The sequence below is a fragment of the Dendrobates tinctorius genome, unplaced genomic scaffold, assembly GCF_039654945.1.
Source record: "Dendrobates tinctorius isolate UK_male_01 unplaced genomic scaffold, ASM3965494v1 ptg000315l, whole genome shotgun sequence".
Taxonomy (NCBI): domain Eukaryota; kingdom Metazoa; phylum Chordata; class Amphibia; order Anura; family Dendrobatidae; genus Dendrobates; species Dendrobates tinctorius.
In genome coordinates this window covers 4330105-4349575 of record NW_027361982.1, presented here as the reverse complement: position 1 = coordinate 4349575, position 19471 = coordinate 4330105, and the positions used below count along the sequence as shown (strand labels likewise).

The following is a 19471-nucleotide window of genomic DNA, read 5'->3' as shown; positions in this document are numbered from 1 at the left end:
GTGTTGAATGTAGATGTAGCTGGGTGTAAAGGAGCAGTGTGTAGACTGTAGATGTAGCTGGGTGTAGTGGAGCAGTGTGTAGACTGTAGATATAGTCTGGTATAGTGGAGCAGGGTGTAGACTGTAGATGTAGCTGGGTGTAGTGGAGCAGTGTGTAGACTGTAGATATAGTCTGGTATAGTGGAGCAGGGTGTAGACTGTAGATGTAGCTGGGTGTAGTGGAACAATTTGTGGGCTGTAGATATAGTAGGGTGTAGTGGAGCAGTGTGTAGACTGTAGATGTAGTCTGGTGTAGTCGAGCAGGGTGTAGGCTGTAGATATAGCAGGGTGTAGTGGAGCAATATGTGGGCTGTAGATGTAGCTGGGTGTAATGGATCGGTGTGTAGACTGGTAGATGTAGCTGGGTGTAGTGGAGCAGTGTGTAGACTGTAGATATAGCAAGGTGTAGTGGAGCAATGTGTGGGCTTTAGATGTAGCTGGGTGTAATGGATCGGTGTGCAGACTGGTAGATGTAGCTGGGTGTAGTGGAGCAGTGTGTAGACTGTAGATGTAGCTGGGTGGAGTGGAACAGTGTGTAGACTGTAGATATAGTCTGGTATAGTGGAGCAGGGTGTAGGCTGTAGATATAGCAGGGTGTAGTGAAGCAATGTGTGGGCTGTAGATGTAGCTGTGTGTAATGGATCGGTGTGTAGACTGGTAGATGTAGCTGGGTGTAGAGGAGCAGTGTGTAGACTGTAGATATAGTCTGGTATAGTGGAGCAGGGTGTAGACTGTAGATGTAGCTGGGTGTAGTGGAGCAGTGTGTAGACTGTAGATATAGTCTGGTATAGTGGAGCAGGGTGTAGACTGTAGATGTAGCTGGGTGTAGTGGAACAATTTGTGGGCTGTAGATATAGTAGGGTGTAGTGGAGCAGTGTGTAGACTGTAGATGTAGTCTGGTGTAGTGGAGAAGGGTGTAGGCTGTAGATATAGCATGGTGTAGTGGAGCAATGTGTGGGCGTAGATGTAGCTGGGTGTAGTGGAGCAGTGTGTAGACTGTAGATATAGTCTGGTATAGTGGAGCAGGGTGTAGACTGTAGATGTAGCTGGGTGTAGTGGAGCAGTGTGTAGACTGTAGATATAGTCTGGTATAGTGGAGCAGGGTGTAGACTGTAGATGTAGCTGGGTGTAGTGGAACAATTTGTGGGCTGTAGATATAGTAGGGTGTAGTGGAGCAGTGTGTAGACTGTAGATGTAGTCTGGTGTAGTCGAGCAGGGTGTAGGCTGTAGATATAGCAGGGTGTAGTGGAGCAATATGTGGGCTGTAGATGTAGCTGGGTGTAATGGATCGGTGTGTAGACTGGTAGATGTAGCTGGGTGTAGTGGAGCAGTGTGCAGACTGTAGATATAGCAAGGTGTAGTGGAGCAATGTGTGGGCTTTAGATGTAGCTGGGTGTAATGGATCGGTGTGCAGACTGGTAGATGTAGCTGGGTGTAGTGGAGCAGTGTGTAGACTGTAGATGTAGCTGAGTGTAGTGGAGCAGTGTGCAGACTGTAGATATAGTCTGGGGTAGTGGAGCAGGGTGCTGTAGATATAGCTATGTGTAGTGGAGCAATGTGTGGGCTGTCGATATAGTAGGGTGGAGTGGAGAAGTGTGTAGACTGTAGATGTAGCTGGGTGTAATGGAGCAGCGTGTAGACTGTAGATGTAGCTGGGTGGAGTGGAACAGTGTGTAGACTGTAGATATAGTCTGGTATAGTGGAGCAGGGTGTAGACAGTAGATGTAGCTGGGTGTAGTGGAACAATGTGTGGGCTGTAGATATAGTAGGGTGTAGTGGAGCAGTGTGTAGACTGTAGATGTAGTCTGGTGTAGTGGAGAAGGGTGTAGGCTGTAGATATAGCATGGTGTAGTGGAGCAATGTGTGGGCGTAGATGTAGCTGGGTGTAGTGGAGCAGTGTGCAGACTGTAGATATAGTCTGGTATAGTGGAGCAGGGTGTAGACTGTAGATGTAGCTGGGTGTAGTGGAACAATGCGTGGGCTGTAGATATAGTAGGGTGTAGTGGAGCAGTGTGTAGACTGTAGATGTTGCTGGGTGTAAAGTTGCAGTGTGTAGACTGTAGATGTAGCTGGGTGTAGTGGAGCAATGTGTGGACTGTAGATATATTAGGGTGTAGTGGAGCAGTGCGTAGACTGTAGATGTTGCTGGGTGTAATGGAGTAGTGTGGAGACTGTAGATGTAGCTGGGTGCAGTGGATCAGGGTGTAGACTGTAGATATAATCTGGTGAAGCGGAGCAGTGTGTTGAATGTAGATGTAGCTGGGTGTAAAGGAGCAGTGTGTAGACTGTAGATATAGCTGGGTGTAGAGGAGCAGTGTGTAGAATGTAGATATAGTCTGGTATAGTGGAGCAGGGTGTAGACTGTAGATGTAGCTGGGTGTAGTGGAGCAGTGTGTAGACTGTAGATATAGTCTGGTATAGTGGAGCAGGGTGTAGACTGTAGATGTAGCTGGGTGTAGTGGAACAATTTGTGGGCTGTAGATATAGTAGGGTGTAGTGGAGCAGTGTGTAGACTGTAGATGTAGTCTGGTGTAGTGGAGAAGGGTGTAGGCTGTAGATATAGCATGGTGTAGTGGAGCAATGTGTGGGCGTAGATGTAGCTGGGTGTAGTGGAGCAGTGTGTAGACTGTAGATGTAGCTGAGTGTAGTGGAGCAGTGTGTAGACAGTAGATATAGTCTGGGGTAGTGGAGCAGGGTGCTGTAGATATAGATGTGTGTAGTGGAGCATTGTGTAGCTGTAGATATAGTAGGGTGGAGTTGATCAGTGTGTAGACTGTGGGTGTAGCTGGGTGAAGTGGAGCAGTGTGTTGAATGTAGATGTAGCTGGGTGTAAAGGAGCAGTGTGTAGACTGTAGATGTATCTGGGTGTAGTGGAGCAGTGTGTAGACTGTAGATATAGTTTGGTATAGAGGAGCAGGGTGTAGACTGTAAATGTAGCTAGGTGTAGTGGAGCAATGTGTGGGCTGTCGATATAGTAGGGTGGAGTGGAGCAGTGTGTAGACTGTAGATGTAGCTGGGTGTAATGGAGCAGTGTGTAGACTGTAGATGTAGCTGGGTGGAGTGGAACAGTGTGTAGACTGTAGATATAGTCTGGTGTAGTGGAGCAGGGTGTAGGCTGTAGATATAGCAGGGTGTAGTGAAGCAATGTGTGGGCTGTAGATGTAGCTGTGTGTAATGGATCGGTGTGTAGACTGGTAGATGTAGCTGGGTGTAGTGGAGCAGTGTGTAGACTGTAGATATAGTCTGGGGTAGTGGAGCAGGGTGCTGTAGATATAGATGTGTGTAGTGGAGCATTGTGTAGCTGTAGATATAGTAGGGTGGAGTGGATCAGTGTGTAGACTGTGGGTGTAGCTGGGTGAAGTGGAGCAGTGTGTTGAATGTAGATGTAGCTGGGTGTAAAGGAGCAGTGTGTAGACTGTAGATGTATCTGGGTGTAGTGGAGCAGTGTGTAGACTGTAGATATAGTTTGGTATAGAGGAGCAGGGTGTAGACTGTAAATGTAGCTGGGTGTAGTGGAACAATGTGTGGGCTGTAGATATAGTAGGGTGTAGTTGAGCAGTGTGTAGACTGTAGATGTAGTCTGGTGTAGTGGAGCAGGGTGTAGACTGTAGATGTAGCTGGGTGTAGTGGAGCAATATGTGGACAGTAGATATAGTCTGGTGAAGTGGAGCAGTGTGTTGAATGTAGATGTAGCTGGGTGTAAAGGAGCAGTGTGTAGATTGTATATGTAGCTGGGTGTAGTGGAGCAGTGTGTAGACTGTAGATATAGTCTGGGGTAGTGGAGCAGGGTGTAGACTGTAGATGTAGCTGGGTGTAGTGGAGCAGTGTGTAGACTGTAGATATAGTCTTGTGTAGTGGAGCAGGGTGTAGACTGTAGATATATTAGGGTGTAGTGGAGCAGGGTGTAGACTGTAGATGTTGCTGGGTGTAATGGAGCAGTATGTAGACTGTAGATGTAGCTGGGTGTAGTGGAGCAGTGTGTAGACTGTAGATATACAACAAAAAAAAGCCACATATCCCAAAAAATCAATAACACAGCTACAATATATAAATCAATTTATATTGATTTCAATATTGTAACTGTGTTATTGATTTTTTGCACACCTGGGGCTATGATTGTTGCCTCTCCCTGGTTCTGGGGGAGGCTTCTTATAGCCTCAAGACGCTCCCATCCCTGTCAGTTATACTTTCGCCCTTGGCATTGTGTGGTGACCCCTGAGTGTGTTAGTGCTGTGTTCTGGTTACTTGATTCTCTGTGTATGACTCGGTCTGTTCCCTGGATATCGCTTTGGATTCTGCCTGGTACCTCCTATGTCTGTTTGGTTTTGATCTCTGCTTGGCCCTGATTATCCGCTCTGTCTCCTCCCTGGTACTGTACTATGACCCTGTGTATGACCTTTGGCTTTGTCTGACCTCCCGTCTGTTTATCCCTCCTGTACCTCGCTGGTCTGTACTGTGCATGACTTCTGCTTTGCCATAATCTGAGTTCTCTGGCTTCTCTGACACTATTAGCTTGAAGCACGCTTTGTCACCTCTGCAGCCCTGCTCCCCAGGTAACTTTTAGCACTGCTTCTGTACTCAGGACACGTGCACTGACTCTATGAGCAAGTGTAGTGCGGTGTCTCTGACAGGAGCAGTGTGTAGACTGTAGATGTAGCTGGGTGTAGTGGAGCAGTGTGTAGACTGTAGATATAGTCTGGTATAGTGGAGCAGGGTGTAGACAGTAGATGTAGCTGGGTGTAGTGGAGCAGTGTGTAGACTGTAGATATAGTCTGTTATAGTGGAGCAGGGTGTAGACTGTAGATGTAGCTGGGTGTAGTGGAGCAGTGTGTAGACTGTAGATATAGTCTGGTATAGTGGAGCAGGGTGTAGACTGTAGATGTAGCTGGGTGTAGTGGAGCAGTGTGTAGACTGTAGATATAGTCTGGTATAGTGGAGCAGGGTGTAGACTGTAGATGTAGCTGGGTGTAGTGGAACAATGTGTGGGCTGTAGATATAGTAGGGTGTAGTGGAGCAGTGCGTAGACTGTAGATGTTGCTGGGTGTAATGGAGCAGTGTGGAGACTGTAGATGTAGCTGGGTGTAGTGGATCAGGGTGTAGACTGTAGATATAATCTGGTGAAGTGGAGCAGTGTGTTGAATGTAGATGTAGCTGGGTGTAAAGGAGCAGTGTGTAGACTGTAGATGTAGCTGGGTGTAGTGGAGCAGTGTGTAGACTGTAGATATAGTCTGGTATAGTGGAGCAGGGTGTAGACTGTAGATGTAGCTGGGTGTAGTGGAGCAGTGTGTAGACTGTAGATATAGTCTGGTATAGTGGAGCAGGGTGTAGATTGTAGATGTAGCTGGGTGTAGTGGAACAATTTGTGGGCTGTAGATATAGTAGGGTGTAGTGGAGCAGTGTGTAGACTGTAGATGTAGTCTGGTGTAGTGGAGCAGGGTGTAGGCTGTAGATATAGCAGGGTGTAGTGGAGCAATATGTGGGCTGTAGATGTAGCTGGGTGTAATGGATCGGTGTGTAGACTGGTAGATGTAGCTGGGTGTAGTGGAGCAGTGTGTAGACTGTAGATATAGCTGAGTGTAGTGGAGCAGTGTGCAGACTGTAGATATAGTCTGGGGTAGTGGAGCAGGGTGCTGTAGATATAGCTATGTGTAGTGGAGCAATGTGTGGGCTTTAGATGTAGCTGGGTGTAATGGATCGGTGTGCAGACTGGTAGATGTAGCTGGGTGTAGTGGAGCAGTGTGTAGACTGTAGATGTAGCTGAGTGTAGTGGAGCAGTGTGCAGACTGTAGATATAGTCTGGGGTAGTGGAGCAGGGTGCTGTAGATATAGCTATGTGTAGTGGAGCAATGTGTGGGCTGTCGATATAGTAGGGTGGAGTGGAGCAGTGTGTAGACTGTAGATGTAGCTGGGTGTAATGGAGCAGTGTGTAGACTGTAGATGTAGCTGGGTGGAGTGGAACAGTGTGTAGACTGTAGATATAGTCTGGTATAGTGGAGCAGGGTGTAGACAGTAGATGTAGCTGGGTGTAGTGGAACAATGTGTGGGCTGTAGATATAGTAGGGTGTAGTGGAGCAGTGTGTAGACTGTAGATGTTGCTGGGTGTAAAGGAGCAGTGTGTAGACTGTAGATGTAGCTGGGTGTAGTGGAGCAATGTGTGGACTGTAGATATATTAGGGTGTAGTGGAGCAGTGCGTAGACTGTAGATATTGCTGGGTGTAATGGAGCAGTGTGGAGACTGTAGATGTAGCTGGGTGTAGTGGATCAGGGTGTAGACTGTAGATATAATCTGGTGAAGTGGAGCAGTGTGTTGAATGTAGATGTAGCTGGGTGTAAAGGAGCAGTGTGTAGACTGTAGATGTAGCTGGGTGTAGTGGAGCAGTGTGTAGACTGTAGATATAGTCTGGTATAGTGGAGCAGGGTGTAGACTGTAGATGTAGCTGGGTGTAGTGGAGCAGTGTGTAGACTGTAGATATAGTCTGGTATAGTGGAGCAGGGTGTAGACTGTAGATGTAGCTGGGTGTAGTGGAACAATTTGTGGGCTGTAGATATAGCAGGGTGTAGTGGAGCAATGTGTGGGCTGTAGATGTAGCTGGGTGTAATGGATCGGTGTGTAGACTGGCAGATGTAGCTGGGTGTAGTGGAGCAGTGTGTAGACTGTAGATATAGCAGGGTGTAGTGGAGCAATGTGTGGGCTTTAGATGTAGCTGGGTGTAATGGATCGGTGTGTAGACTGGTAGATCTAGCTGGGTGTAGTGGAGCAGTGTGTAGACTGTAGATGTAGCTGAGTGTAGTGGAGCAGTGTGTAGACTGTAGATATAGTCTGGGGTAGTGGAGCACTGTGCTGTAGATATAGCTATGTGTAGTGGAGCAATGTGTGGGCTGTCGATATAGTAGGGTGGAGTGGAGCAGTGTGTAGACTGTAGATGTAGCTGGGTGTAATGGAGCAGTGTGTAGACTGTAGATGTAGCTGGGTGGAGTGGATCAGTGTGTAGACTGTAGATATAGTCTGGTGTAGTGGAGCAGGGTGTAGGCTGTAGATATAGCAGGGTGTAGTGGAGCAATGTGTGGGCTGTAGATGTAGCTAGGTGTAATGGATCGGTGTGTAGACTGGTAGATGTAGCTGGGTGTAGTGGAGCAGTGTGTAGACTGTAGATATAGCAGGATGTAGTGGAGCAATGTGTGGGCTGTAGATGTAGCTGGGTGTAATGGATCGGTGTGTAGACTGGTAGATGTAGCTGGGTGTAGTGGAGCAGTGTGTAGACTGTAGATGTAGCTGAGAGTAGTGGAGCAGTGTGTAGACTGTAGATATAGTCTGGGGTAGTGAGCAGGGTGCTGTAGATATAGCTATGTGTAGTGGAGCAATGTGTGGGCTGTCGATATAGTAGGGTGGAGTGGAGCAGTGTGTAGACTGTAGATGTAGCTGGGTGTAATGGAGCAGTGTGTAGACTGTAAATGTAGCTGGGTGGAGTGGAACAGTGTTTAGACTGTAGATATAGTCTGGTGTAGTGGAGCAGGGTGTAGGCTGTAGATATAGCAGGGTATAGTGAAGCAATGTGTGGGCTGTAGATGTAGCTGTGTGTAATGGATCGGGGTGTATACTGGTAGATGTAGCTGGGTGTAATGGAGCAGTGTGTAGACTGTAGATATAGTCTGGGGTAGTGGAGCAGGGTGTTGTAGATATAGATGGGTGTAGTGGAGCATTGTGTAGTTGTAGATATAGTAGGGTGGAGTGGAGCATTGTGTAGACTGTAGGTGTAGCTGAGTGAAGTGGAGCAGTGTGTTGAATGTATATGTAGCTGGGTGTAAAGGAGCAGTGTGTAGACTGTAGATGTAGCTGGGTGTAGTGGAGCAGTGTGTAGACTGTAGATATAGTCTGGTATAGAGGAGCAGGGTGTAGACTGTAGATGTAGCTGGGTGTAGTGGAACAATGTGTGGGCTGTAGATATAGTAGGGTGTAGTGGAGCAGTGTGTAGACTGTAGATGTAGTCTGGTGTAGTGGAGCAGGGTGTAGACTGTAGATGTAGCTGGGTGTAGTGGAGCAATGTGTGGACTGTAGATATAGTCTGGTGAAGTGGAGCAGTGTGTTGAATGTAGATGTAGCTGGGTGTAAAGGAGCAGTGTGTAGATTGTAGATGTAGCTGGGTGTAGTGGAGCAGTGTGTATACTGTAGATATAGTCTGGTATAGTGGAGCAGGGTGTAGACTGTAGATGTAGCTGGGTGTAGTGGAGCAGTGTGTAGACTGTAGATATAGTCTGGTATAGTGGAGCAGGGTGTAGACTGTAGATGTAGCTGGGTGTAGTGGAGCAGTGTGTAGACTGTAGATATAGTCTTGTGTAGTGGAGCAGGGTGTAGACTGTAGATATATTAGGGTGTAGTGCAGCAGTGTGTAGACTGTAGATGTTGCTGGGTGTAATGGAGCAGTGTGTACACTGTAGATGTAGCTGGCTGTAGTGGAGCAGTGTGTAGACTGTAGATATAAAACCAAAAAAAGCCACATATCCCAAAAAATCAATAACACAGCTACAATATTGAAATCAATTTATATATTTATATTGATTTCAATATTGTAACTGTGTTATTGATTTTTTGGGATATGTGGCTTTTTTTGGTTTTATGATGTTTTTTTGTCCATATCAATGATAAATGTTGTAGGTTATTTGCACTCCTATATTTTTGGTTAAGTATAGACTGTAGATATAGTCTGGTGAAGTGGAGCAGTGTGTTGAATGTAGATGTAGCTAGGTGTAAAGGAGCAGTGTGTAGACTGTAGATGTAGCTGGGTGTAGTGGAGCAGTGTGTAGACTGTAGATATAGTCTGGTATAGTGGAGCAGGGTGTAGACAGTAGATGTAGCTGGGTGTAGTGGAACAATGTGTGGGCTGTAGATATATGTGACGCCCCTGAGGCTCAGTCGCCACAGAGGTACTCCACCTTCTCCTAAGGTGTGGTGCCCCACCAACTAGGTAAGTTGGGAACTCCTTTCCAAACTCCAACACATGCACCCCACACACAGGATAGTTCAGCACTGACCACATTGCGGCTCCATGCTTAGAGGGTAGCAGAGCACTTTTCGTGGGTCCTTGCTTCATAACACGATATGTGCTGGGAGGTGGGTGGAGTTGAGATATATAAAAGGTTGGGAAGGTTTAGAATTACAAGTTCAGTCTGGGGGTCAGTCAGTCAGGATAGTTTGAGGACGGATCCCTGGAAAAAGGATGGAGGAAGGAGTGCTGCAGCTGCCTCAGTGATCTGATCCAGCTGGCACGGGAAAGGAACAGGAGGAGAAAGATGTACAACTGCAACCTAAGCTTCCATAAGAGAGAGAAGGAACAGCGCGGAACGAAGGAGTAGGAGAACAGAGAGGAGTTGTGGGTTGGAAGAGGAACCCTGCCTATAGGTTCTCAGCGCAAGGCCGGGGCCCGATCACCGAGGTTGTATGGACACTTATGGTTCTGCAGCAGACACCGGTGGAGTAGTTGGCTGTAAAGGCACTACTCCCATCTAAGACTTGGGGCACAACAGCAACTGAATAGAGAGCCAGGACTCTGGAGAAAGGAGTCCCCGAGAGAGGCTACAGCTGTCTGTCATACAAGTAGAGTTGTTAGGAACATCTGACAGGAGGAACTTCAGAGTACCACAGTACTGGAGCTCTTCACACTAAAATGCGCAATAGAGGAGTCGTTCAGGAAAGGTACATGTTGGCGGAGTGTTGGCGAGGAGAAGCCTGACTTGCCTGGGAGGTTGATTGAGTCTCTGCCCCGGAGGACACGGCACGGAGGCAGGCACCAGTGTGTACCACGAACTGTGAGTAAAGCTTTGGAACTACAAGCCCTGGTGTCTTCCATTCAATTGTGCGCCAACGCCGCCAGCACTGCTACATGTGGGTACCAACATTCCTCACACCGCCTGCGCCTATACACTGCCCTGGGGTTACAGCTTCACCTGTGGGGAGCTACACCATCTAAGCTGCAACACACCATCAGCCCCAGAGGATCTGCATGCAGCGTTGGCTTAACATCTTGCTTGCCAAACACCACAGGTGGCGTCACAAACTATCACATAAACTATATTACAAAACACCATTGATTTGGGCGCCCAGGGCCACGGACCGGGTCACAGCTGCCGTGACACATCCCACTGACACCGGCCTGGTACCGAGTACCCCACAGCCCTGGGACGGGGCGACCCAATTTGTAGGGTGTAGTGGAGCAGTGTGTAGACTGTAGATATAGTCTGGTGTAGTGGAACAGTGTGTAGACTGTAGATGTAGCTGGGTGTAGTGGAGCGATGTGTAGACTGGTAGATATATGGAATATGCATAAATAAAGAACCACACAAAACCTTCACTGATGTCAATTTCCCATCTGTCTCTTAGGGTCGGGGTCTCCTCCGCTTATAGCTCTTGCTCTCCAGGACAGCGCTGTGGTGGTCTCCTGTTCTTCCGATGGTTGGTTTCCAAAACCCACAATGTTCTGGAGGAAGGAAAATGGAGACGTGGATCCAATTGATGTAGAAACCGACACTGGCACAAGTCAACTGATTCATGTAAAGAGCCATATTCTTCTGAACGGCTCCTCAGAGGGACAGGTCTACTGCGGCTTTAGACACCCTGTAACAGGGAAAGAAACTGGCTTACATGTGAAAGTTTCAGGTTCGTGTCCTCCCAAGAATAAAAAAATTACCAAAGTATGTGTCCCCTCAGATTTCCCAGAATGTTGAAGCAGACCAGATTAACAATGATTCATGCAGGCAGATCTATCATTCAGATTTCGGGAAAACCAGAGTGCCGACTTATGTATGAGCTGTCATGGCAGCTGGGCTGGTTGTCACTCCCAATAAAAAGAAGATCATTGTATGGTTTTAGGTAGAACTTTCCTTTAAAGAGAGGGGATCAGCATATTGTACTCCTCTACTGCCCCAGATTGTCTGTAGGTCAGATTGTCTGTAGGTCTCTCAAATTAAAGGAAGCCTCCCACTCACCAGGTAGAGCAGAGGAGCCACCAGTGGAGGAAACTGCTGCACATGGATGATACTGATCCCACTGCAGGCAGTATATAGATGTGTGCTGTGAGCTCCCTCTAGTGGTGGATGCAATCAGGCAGTGATATTTTTCAGGGGCACTCTGTAGGAAGTATATTCAGTAAGGGAACATCCATCTTGTACTTACAAGTCATTATTAGTATATTAATCACTGTTGTATGCTTTTGTCATGCAGATGCCATATTTCCGCGCACCTCGCCCTGGGCGATCGTCTTCTGGTTTCTCTTTATAGTCACTACTGTCGTTACCGCTGTGATGGCTTGGTTTCTCTACTCAAAACAAAAGAGGAATGGTAAAGTAGAAGCAGAACTTTAATGTGTGAATATGTCCCCCAAACTTTTATTGTAGTATCTATTCCAACATATCTGCTGCAGTACCGCTTTTTACCACTTCGGACAGCGTGTTTTTTTCATAGACGCCAATATAAGAGCGCCCCCCCCCAGGCACTTTTTTTAAACCCAGCAAATTTCAAATAAAGCATCACACAAAAATAGCAAGAACATTAACTAATAGTGTGATATTTATGTCAGTGGTCCTGTGTTTTATTTTATGTCATAGTAGTCTATGCAAAATTTCCTTCTACAATGCTGGCTGGTAATTGTAGAAGTGCTTAATTTCCCTGCTGTTACAGTAAAGAATCCGTGTATTTATAATCCCACCATCTGCTGCGTGATTTCTGCTTCCATACAGTGTCCAATTAATATCACCACATAATGTTTATATCCCAATAACCCTGCCATATATGTAACAATACACAATGCTGTCATTCATTTCCGCCTGTACATAACAGTAGGGGAACTATTCAGGCTGCTCCTTATGTCCAGTCTTCAGGTTCCTCCCAGAAAAGGGGGTCAGGGTCAGAAGCCCAATCTTCTCCCCTGTAAACTATTCAAGTGTTCTAGAATATATCGCTGATATAAATGTATTTATTTGCTTTTGTAATTGCAGAGACGCTGCTGAAGGAGAAGGACGTCCATATTGGTGAGTTCTTCTCTGTCCTGCTCTCTGTCATCACCAGATCTGATGGATGTGACTGCGTCGTGCAGGGTTTACAATGTGGAGGATCTGCACGATTGTGGTCCACAGACGCTCCTAGGGGCCCACGGGACCCTGTCATAAGACTGACTTAGCAGTGTCAGTGCTCCGTGGCTGTAGGCCTCAGTATCTGCCATTCTTATCACCCTACCTCCTCCGTATCCCACGTGATCAGTTCCTCTGTAACCAACATTTAATGTAAACTGTCTTGGCGATTCGATCATGTGCACACAAAAAATCTAGAAAAACTAGAATCAAGTTCAACCAATGATATATTATTGTTCTTCTGTGACTTCAAAAGACTTGATAGGTTCTGGGTGTAAGAAAGTGCAGAACCTCATATACTATACATACATTACATTACTGATCCTGAGTTACATCCTGTATTATACCCCAGAGCTGCACTCACTATTCTGCTGGTGCAGTCACTGTGTACATACATTACTGATCCTGAGTTACATCCTGTATTATACTCCAGAGCTGCACTCACTATTCTGCTGGTGCAGTCACTGTGTACATACATTACTGATCCTGAGTTACATCCTGTATTATACTCCAGAGCTGCACTCACTATTCTGCTGGTGCAGTCACTGTGTACATACATTACATTACTGATCCTGAGTTACATCCTGTATTATACCCCAGAGCTGCACTCACTATTCTGCTGGTGCAGTCACTGTGTACATACATTACTGATCCTGAGTTACATCCTGTATTATACTCCAGAGCTGCACTCACTATTCTGCTGGTGCAGTCACTGTGTACATACATTACATTACTGATCCTGAGTTATATCCTGTATTATTCCCCAGAGCTGCACTCACTATTCTGCTGGTGCAGTCACTGTGTACATACATTACATTACTGATCCTGAGTTACACCTTGTATTATTCCCCAGAGCTGCACTCACTATTCTGCTGGTGCAGTCACTGTGTACATACATTACTGATCCTGAGTTACATCCTGTATTATTCCCCAGAGCTGCACTCACTATTCTGCTGGTGCAGTCACTGTGTACATACATTACATTACTGATTCTGAGTTACATCCTGTATTATACCCCAGAGCTGCACTCACTATTCTGCTGGTGCACTCACTGTGTACATATATTACATTACTGATTCTGTACTGATCCTGCGTTACATCCTATATTATCCTCCAGAGCTGCACTCACTATTCTGCTGGTGCAGTCACTGTGTACATACATTACTGATCCTGAGGTACATCCTGTATTATACTCCAGAGCTGCACTCACTATTCTGCTGGTGCAGTCACTGTGTACATACATTACATTACTGATCCTGAGTTACATCCTGTATTATACTCCAGAGCTGCACTCACTATTCTGCTGGTGCAGTCACTGTGTACATAGATTACATTACCGATCCTGAGTTACATCCTGTTTTATACCCCAGAGCTGCACTCACTATCCTGCTGGTGCAGTCACTGTGTACATACATTACATTACCGATCATGAGTTACATACTGTACTATACCCCAGAGCTGCACTCACTATTCTGCTGGTGCAGTCACTGTGTACATACATTACATTACTGATTCTGAGTTACATCCTGTATTATCCTCCAGAGCTGCACTCACTATTCTGCTGGTGCAGTCACTGTGTACATACATTACATTACTGATTCTGAGTTACATCCTGTATTATCCTCCAGAGCTGCACTCACTATTCTGCTGGTGCAGTCACTGTGTACATACATTACATTACTGATTCTGAGTTACATCCTGTATTATACTCCAGAGCTGCACTTACTAATCTGCTGGTGCAGTCACTGTGTACGTACAGTTGTGGCCAAAAGTATTGACACCCCAGCAATTCTGTCAGATAATACTCAGTTTCTTCCTGAAAATGATTGCAAACACAAATTCTTTGGTATTATTATCTTCATTTAATTTGTCTTAAATGAAAAAAAACACAAAAGAGAGTGAAGCAAAACATTGATCATTTCACACAAAACTCGGCCAGACAAAAGTATTGGCACCCTCAGCCTAATACTTGGTTGCACAACCTTTAGCCAAAATAACTGCGACCAACCGCTTCCGGTAACCATCAATGAGTTTCTTACAATGCTCTGCTGGAATTTTAGACCATTCTTCTTTGGCAAACTGCTCCAGGTCCCTGATATTTGAAGGTTGTCTTCTCCAAACTGCCATTTTTAGATCTCTCCACAGGTGTTCTATGGGATTCAGGTCTGGACTCATTGCTGGCCACCTTAGAAGTCTCCAGTGCTTTCTCTCAAACCATTTTCTAGTGCTTTCTGAAGTGTGTTTTGGGTCATTGTCCTGCTGGAAGACCCATGACCTCTGAGGGAGACCCAGCTTTCTCACACTGGGCCCTACATTATGCTGCAAAATTTGTTGGTAGTCTTCAGACTTCCTAATGCCATAAACAGGGTCAAGCAGTCCAGTTCCAGAGGCAGGAAAGCAACCCCAAAACATCAGGGAACCTCCGCCATGTTAGACTGTAGGGACCACGTTCTTTTCTTTGAATGCCTCTTTTTTTCTCCTGTAAACTCTATGTTGATGCCTTTGCCCAAAAAGCTCTACTTTTGTCTCATCTGACCAGAGAACAGTCTTCCAAAACGTTTTAGGCTTTTTCAGGTAAGTTTTGGCAAACTCCAGCCTGGCTTTTTTATGTCTCGGGGTAAGAAGTGGGGTCTTCTGGGGTCTCCTACCATACAGTCCCTTTTCATTCAGATGCCGACGGATAGTACGGGTTGACACTGTTGTACCCTCGGACTGCAGGGCAGCTTGAACTTGTTTGGATGTTAGTCGAGGTTCTTTATCCAACATCCGAACAATCTTACGTTGAAATCTCTTGTCAATTTTTCTTTTCCATCCACATCTAGGGAGGTTAGCCACAGTGCCATGGGCTTTAAACTTCTTGATGACACTGCGCACGGTAGACACAGGAACATTCAGGTCTTTGGAGATGGACTTGTAGCCTTGAGATTGCTCATGCTTCCTCACAATTTGGTTTCTCAAGTCCTCAGACAGTTCTTTGGTGTTCTTTCTTTTCTCCATGCTCAATGTGGTACACACAAGGACACAGGACAGAGGTTGAGTCAACTTTAATCCATGTCAACTGGCTGCAAGTGTGATTTAGTTATTGCCAACACCTGTTAGGTGCTACTGGTAAGTTACAGGTGCTGTTAATTACACAAATTAGAGAAGCATCACATGATTTTTCGAACAGTGCCAAGACTTTTGTCCACCCTCTTTTTTATGTTTGGTGTGGAATTATATCCAATTTGGCTTTAGGACAATTCTTTTTGTGTTTTTTAATTAAATTCATTTAGACAGATTAAATGAAGATAATAATACCAAAGAATTTGTGTTTGCAATCATTTTCAGGAAGAAACTGAGTATTATCTGACAGAATTGCAGGGGTGTCAATACTTTTGGCCACAACTGTACATTACTGATCCTGATTTACATCCTGTATTATACTCCAGAGATGCACTCACTATTCTGCTGGTGCAGTCACTATGTGCATACATTACATTACTGATCCTGAGTTACATCCTGTTTTATACTCCAGAGCTGCACTCACTATTCTGCTGGTGCAGTCACTGTGTACATACATTACTGATTCTGTACTGATCCTGCGTTACATCCTGTATTATCCTCCAGAGCTGCACTCACTATTCTGCTGGTGCAGTCACTGTGTACATACATTACATTACTGATCCTGAGTTACACCCTGTATTATACTCCTGAGCTGCACTCACTATTCTGCTGGTGCAGTCACTGTGTACATACATTACTGATCCTGAGGTACATCCTGTATTATACTCCAGAGCTGCACTCACTATTCTGCTGGTGCAGTCACTGTGTACACACATTACTGATCCTGAGTTACATCCTGTTTTATACTCCAGAACTGCACTCACTATTCTGCTGGTGCTGTCACTGTGTATATACAGTACAGATCCTGAGTTACATCCTGTATTATACTCCAGAGCTGCATTCACTGTTCTGCTGGTGCAGTCACTGCGTACATACATTACTTGATCCTGTGTTACATCCTTTAGATCTTTAATTATAAAAATTAAAAACATAACAATAACAGAAACAAAACTAGATGTGTATATAGTGCTTTGAAATGGTGCCCGGGCTGCCCGTTTAAGAGAGACTTGCCTGCTGCCCCTGCAAGACTTTCAACTCAGGATCCATTTTAACTGTGGGTGCCTCTCAGGGGCCACTTTGGCCTGTGTGGCCCCTCAGGGTCCGATTTGTTGGGCGGGGCCCCTCAGGGGCCGATTTGGTGGGCGGGGCCCCTCAGGGTCTGATTTGATGGGCGGGGCCCCTCAGGGTCCGATTTGATCAGCGGGGCCACTCTAGGTCTAATTTGGTGGGTGGGGCCCTTTAGGGTCCGATTTGGTGGACGGGGCCATTCTGTGTCTGATTTTGCGGGCGAGGCCACTCTGGGTCCGATTTGGTGGGTGGGGCCACTCTGGGTCCGATTTGGTGGGCGGGGCCACTCTGGGTCCGATTTGGTGGGCGGGGCCACTCTGGGTCCGATTTGGAGGCCAGGGTGGCTCAGCCTCCGATTTGGAGCCTGGGGTCACTCAGCTTTCGATTTGGCGCGCCGGCCCTTTAAGACTCATTTCGGTGCACCGGCCCTTTAAGAATCACTTTGGCGCATCGGCCCTTTAAGAGCCAGTTTGGCTTACTGGCTTCTAAATCCACTTTGGCGGACATTCTCTCTCAGGGGCATGCATCATGTGATGAAGCTAGATTTGCATTTGTGCTGTGGGTTTCGCTTTAAAAGCTGATATTATCTGGCAGAATCTGTGTCCTGGGGGCGTCATGTGAAGTTCGTAGGCGTTGGCATAGTAACTGGGTGTGCCTGCGCATATCAATGAGCTTAACTGCCATTTCAATCACCTCAGGGCATGTTTTCTCTGTGGCAACATTTTCCCATTGAAAAGCATTGAGGAACATGTTTTTTCAAACGCAAATTGTGCAAAAACTACAAATCCGATCGACACAAAAATTACTTAGCACACCTCTCGTGGACGCTGGCTTCAAAATGACCAGGGCTGTGGAGTCGGAGTCGTGGAGTCGGTGCTCATTTTGGTGTAGTCGGAGTTGGAGTCGGTATAAAATGGACTGACTCCGACTCCTAAAATATATAATAAATTGGGTACAGTAGTTCAATGCAGAATGTGCTGAATATTTTTTCACAGGAATTTGGGAAAGTTATGAAATGTCCTATAAATGGCTGTTCTATTCCTGATCTAAGGCTACATTCACACACAGCGTTTTTCCTGCGTTTTTTGAGTATACATTTTTCAGTTGCAAAAGCAGATCAGCTTTTAAAAAAACTGCATCACCTGAAAGGTTTTTGAGCTCATAGAGAATGTTTTCAATAGCAAAAGCAGATTAGAAATCTGCTCTATCTATATATCCATTTATCCATATCTGTCTATCCATATCATATCTGTACTAAAAAGAATGAAAGCCGGATAGCACACAGACTAACACTCCTTTTTAGCACCAGTCAGGTACACCTCATAGCTGCCCAAAAGGATGCCCAGGACAGGCATTGCTCGTCTTCAGCAACACATCAACATCAATTGATAGTTGGAATAGACTGCATTCATCACCACATCTTCTTAAGGTGCAGGCTTTATTTTCAAGTGTAGGGGTGTGCAGTATGAGGTTCTGCAGCAGCTGAGGTGTGCAGTATGAAATTCTGTGGAACAGCATGAGGTTCTGCCCCCCCCCCAGGTTTGATCCTGGCTATGCCCATAATGTGAATGTAGCCTGAGGATCTAGGCCTTATCTTAGCCGAGATAAGTCTTAGTGTGTGTATGTGTGTGTATAGATATGTATATATATGTGTATATATATATATACACATACATCTACAATCTACAATTTTCATGAAAATAAAGAAAACTCTTTTAAATGAGAAGGTGTGTCCAAACTTTGGTCTGTACTGTATGTATGTAATCGATATTATACAGTGTATTACATATTTACCATTTATTACAGTTTTTTGTGTTCTAAAGTTGTATTCCAATAAATAGATATTATGTTCTATCTAAATATCTTGATTATTGGTTCATAGAAATGATTAAATGTCTGATGTTCACATTGTACTACAATAAATTTTTCACTTAAATATAAGCAATATGTGTGGGAGTCGGAGTCGTGGAGTCGGTGTAAGGGAAATTGAGGAGTCGGAGTCGCAGGTTTGGCTTACCGACTCCACAGCCCTGGAAACGACACCTCAACGGAGTCTGTGCGTGCAGCGGTTCGGGCCGCATTAATTGCGGAAAATCAACTGAATAATAATAATAAGAAAGAAGAATAAGTTAGCAGCGTTCGGATTACAAGATAGTGCTTTCTTCAAAGCACTATAACAAGAATATCAGCCAGAAAAATAATCCGTATACTGAACACTGGTTCAGCCGCTCATTCTGTCCTGTCACACATATTATACATATATACAGAATTATAACTAAAGCCTGTTTCACATTTCCATCTTTTAAAGTCAGTCCAAATCCGCCAGGCGGTTAAAAAACGGATCCATTTCCATCATGGCCCAAACTGATGCCACTGGATCCGCTTTGTATACGGATCCGCTGCAGCCAGCAAGAGTGTGAAATTTAAAGCAACCGCGGTGAGAGAGAGAGAGAATATTTAACGGCCTTTCCGGAACGGTATTCAGGGTTAAAGTCCCTGCCAGAGCAAATCTGGCGGGCAAGTGCAATAGAAAATAGCGGACCGTCGCTCAGAAAAAACGTTTCAGAGTCTGACGGATCCATCATAAAACGGATGCGACGGACGACCGTCAGTCAAAATCCGCCGCTAATGAAAGTCTATTGGGGGAAAAAACAGATCCGCCAAAAAAGGGGCGGATCCATTTTTTTCTAAAAGTGGCGGATTTTGACTGACGTAAAAAAACGGAAATGTGCAACAGGCCTAATATTAAGTACTTACACCTTCTGGTCCGGTCACCAAACTAATAAGCAAATAAAATAAGCAATAGCAAACAAAAACTATATACATACTTTTTTTTAAATAAAATAACCACAAACAATACAAATATATACAATACTAAGCTAATCACCACCCCACACTCAAACCCACCATTCCCAACCTCCGCACTGACCTGAGAGCTGGTCCTGCATCTCATGCCTCAGTCCATGTCCAACGTCCATAGGCCAGATCAGGCAGTGCCAGTTTTTCCCCCAAACACCCCAGTGTCCCATAGTCCCACAAGATAATCCCACTTCCCCCCTTTTCCTACCACCCAATCTAACACCTACACCCAAATCTAGATCCCTATATATAATATATACAGCAGCACACACTACAATAACCT

At 45.5% G+C, this 19471-nt stretch overlaps 1 protein-coding gene across 1 annotated transcript in view; it reads left to right on the top strand.

Annotated features, from left to right (window-relative positions):
* Positions 1-19471, top strand: part of LOC141073832 (butyrophilin subfamily 1 member A1-like) — a 79097-nt gene that overhangs the window by 39460 nt on the left and 20166 nt on the right. Inside the window, exons 3-5 of the mRNA XM_073561298.1 lie at positions 10415-10690; positions 11255-11371; positions 12028-12060. Coding sequence (XP_073417399.1) covers positions 10415-10690; positions 11255-11371; positions 12028-12060 — 426 coding nt within the window. The remainder of the gene's footprint in view (positions 1-10414; positions 10691-11254; positions 11372-12027; positions 12061-19471) is intronic.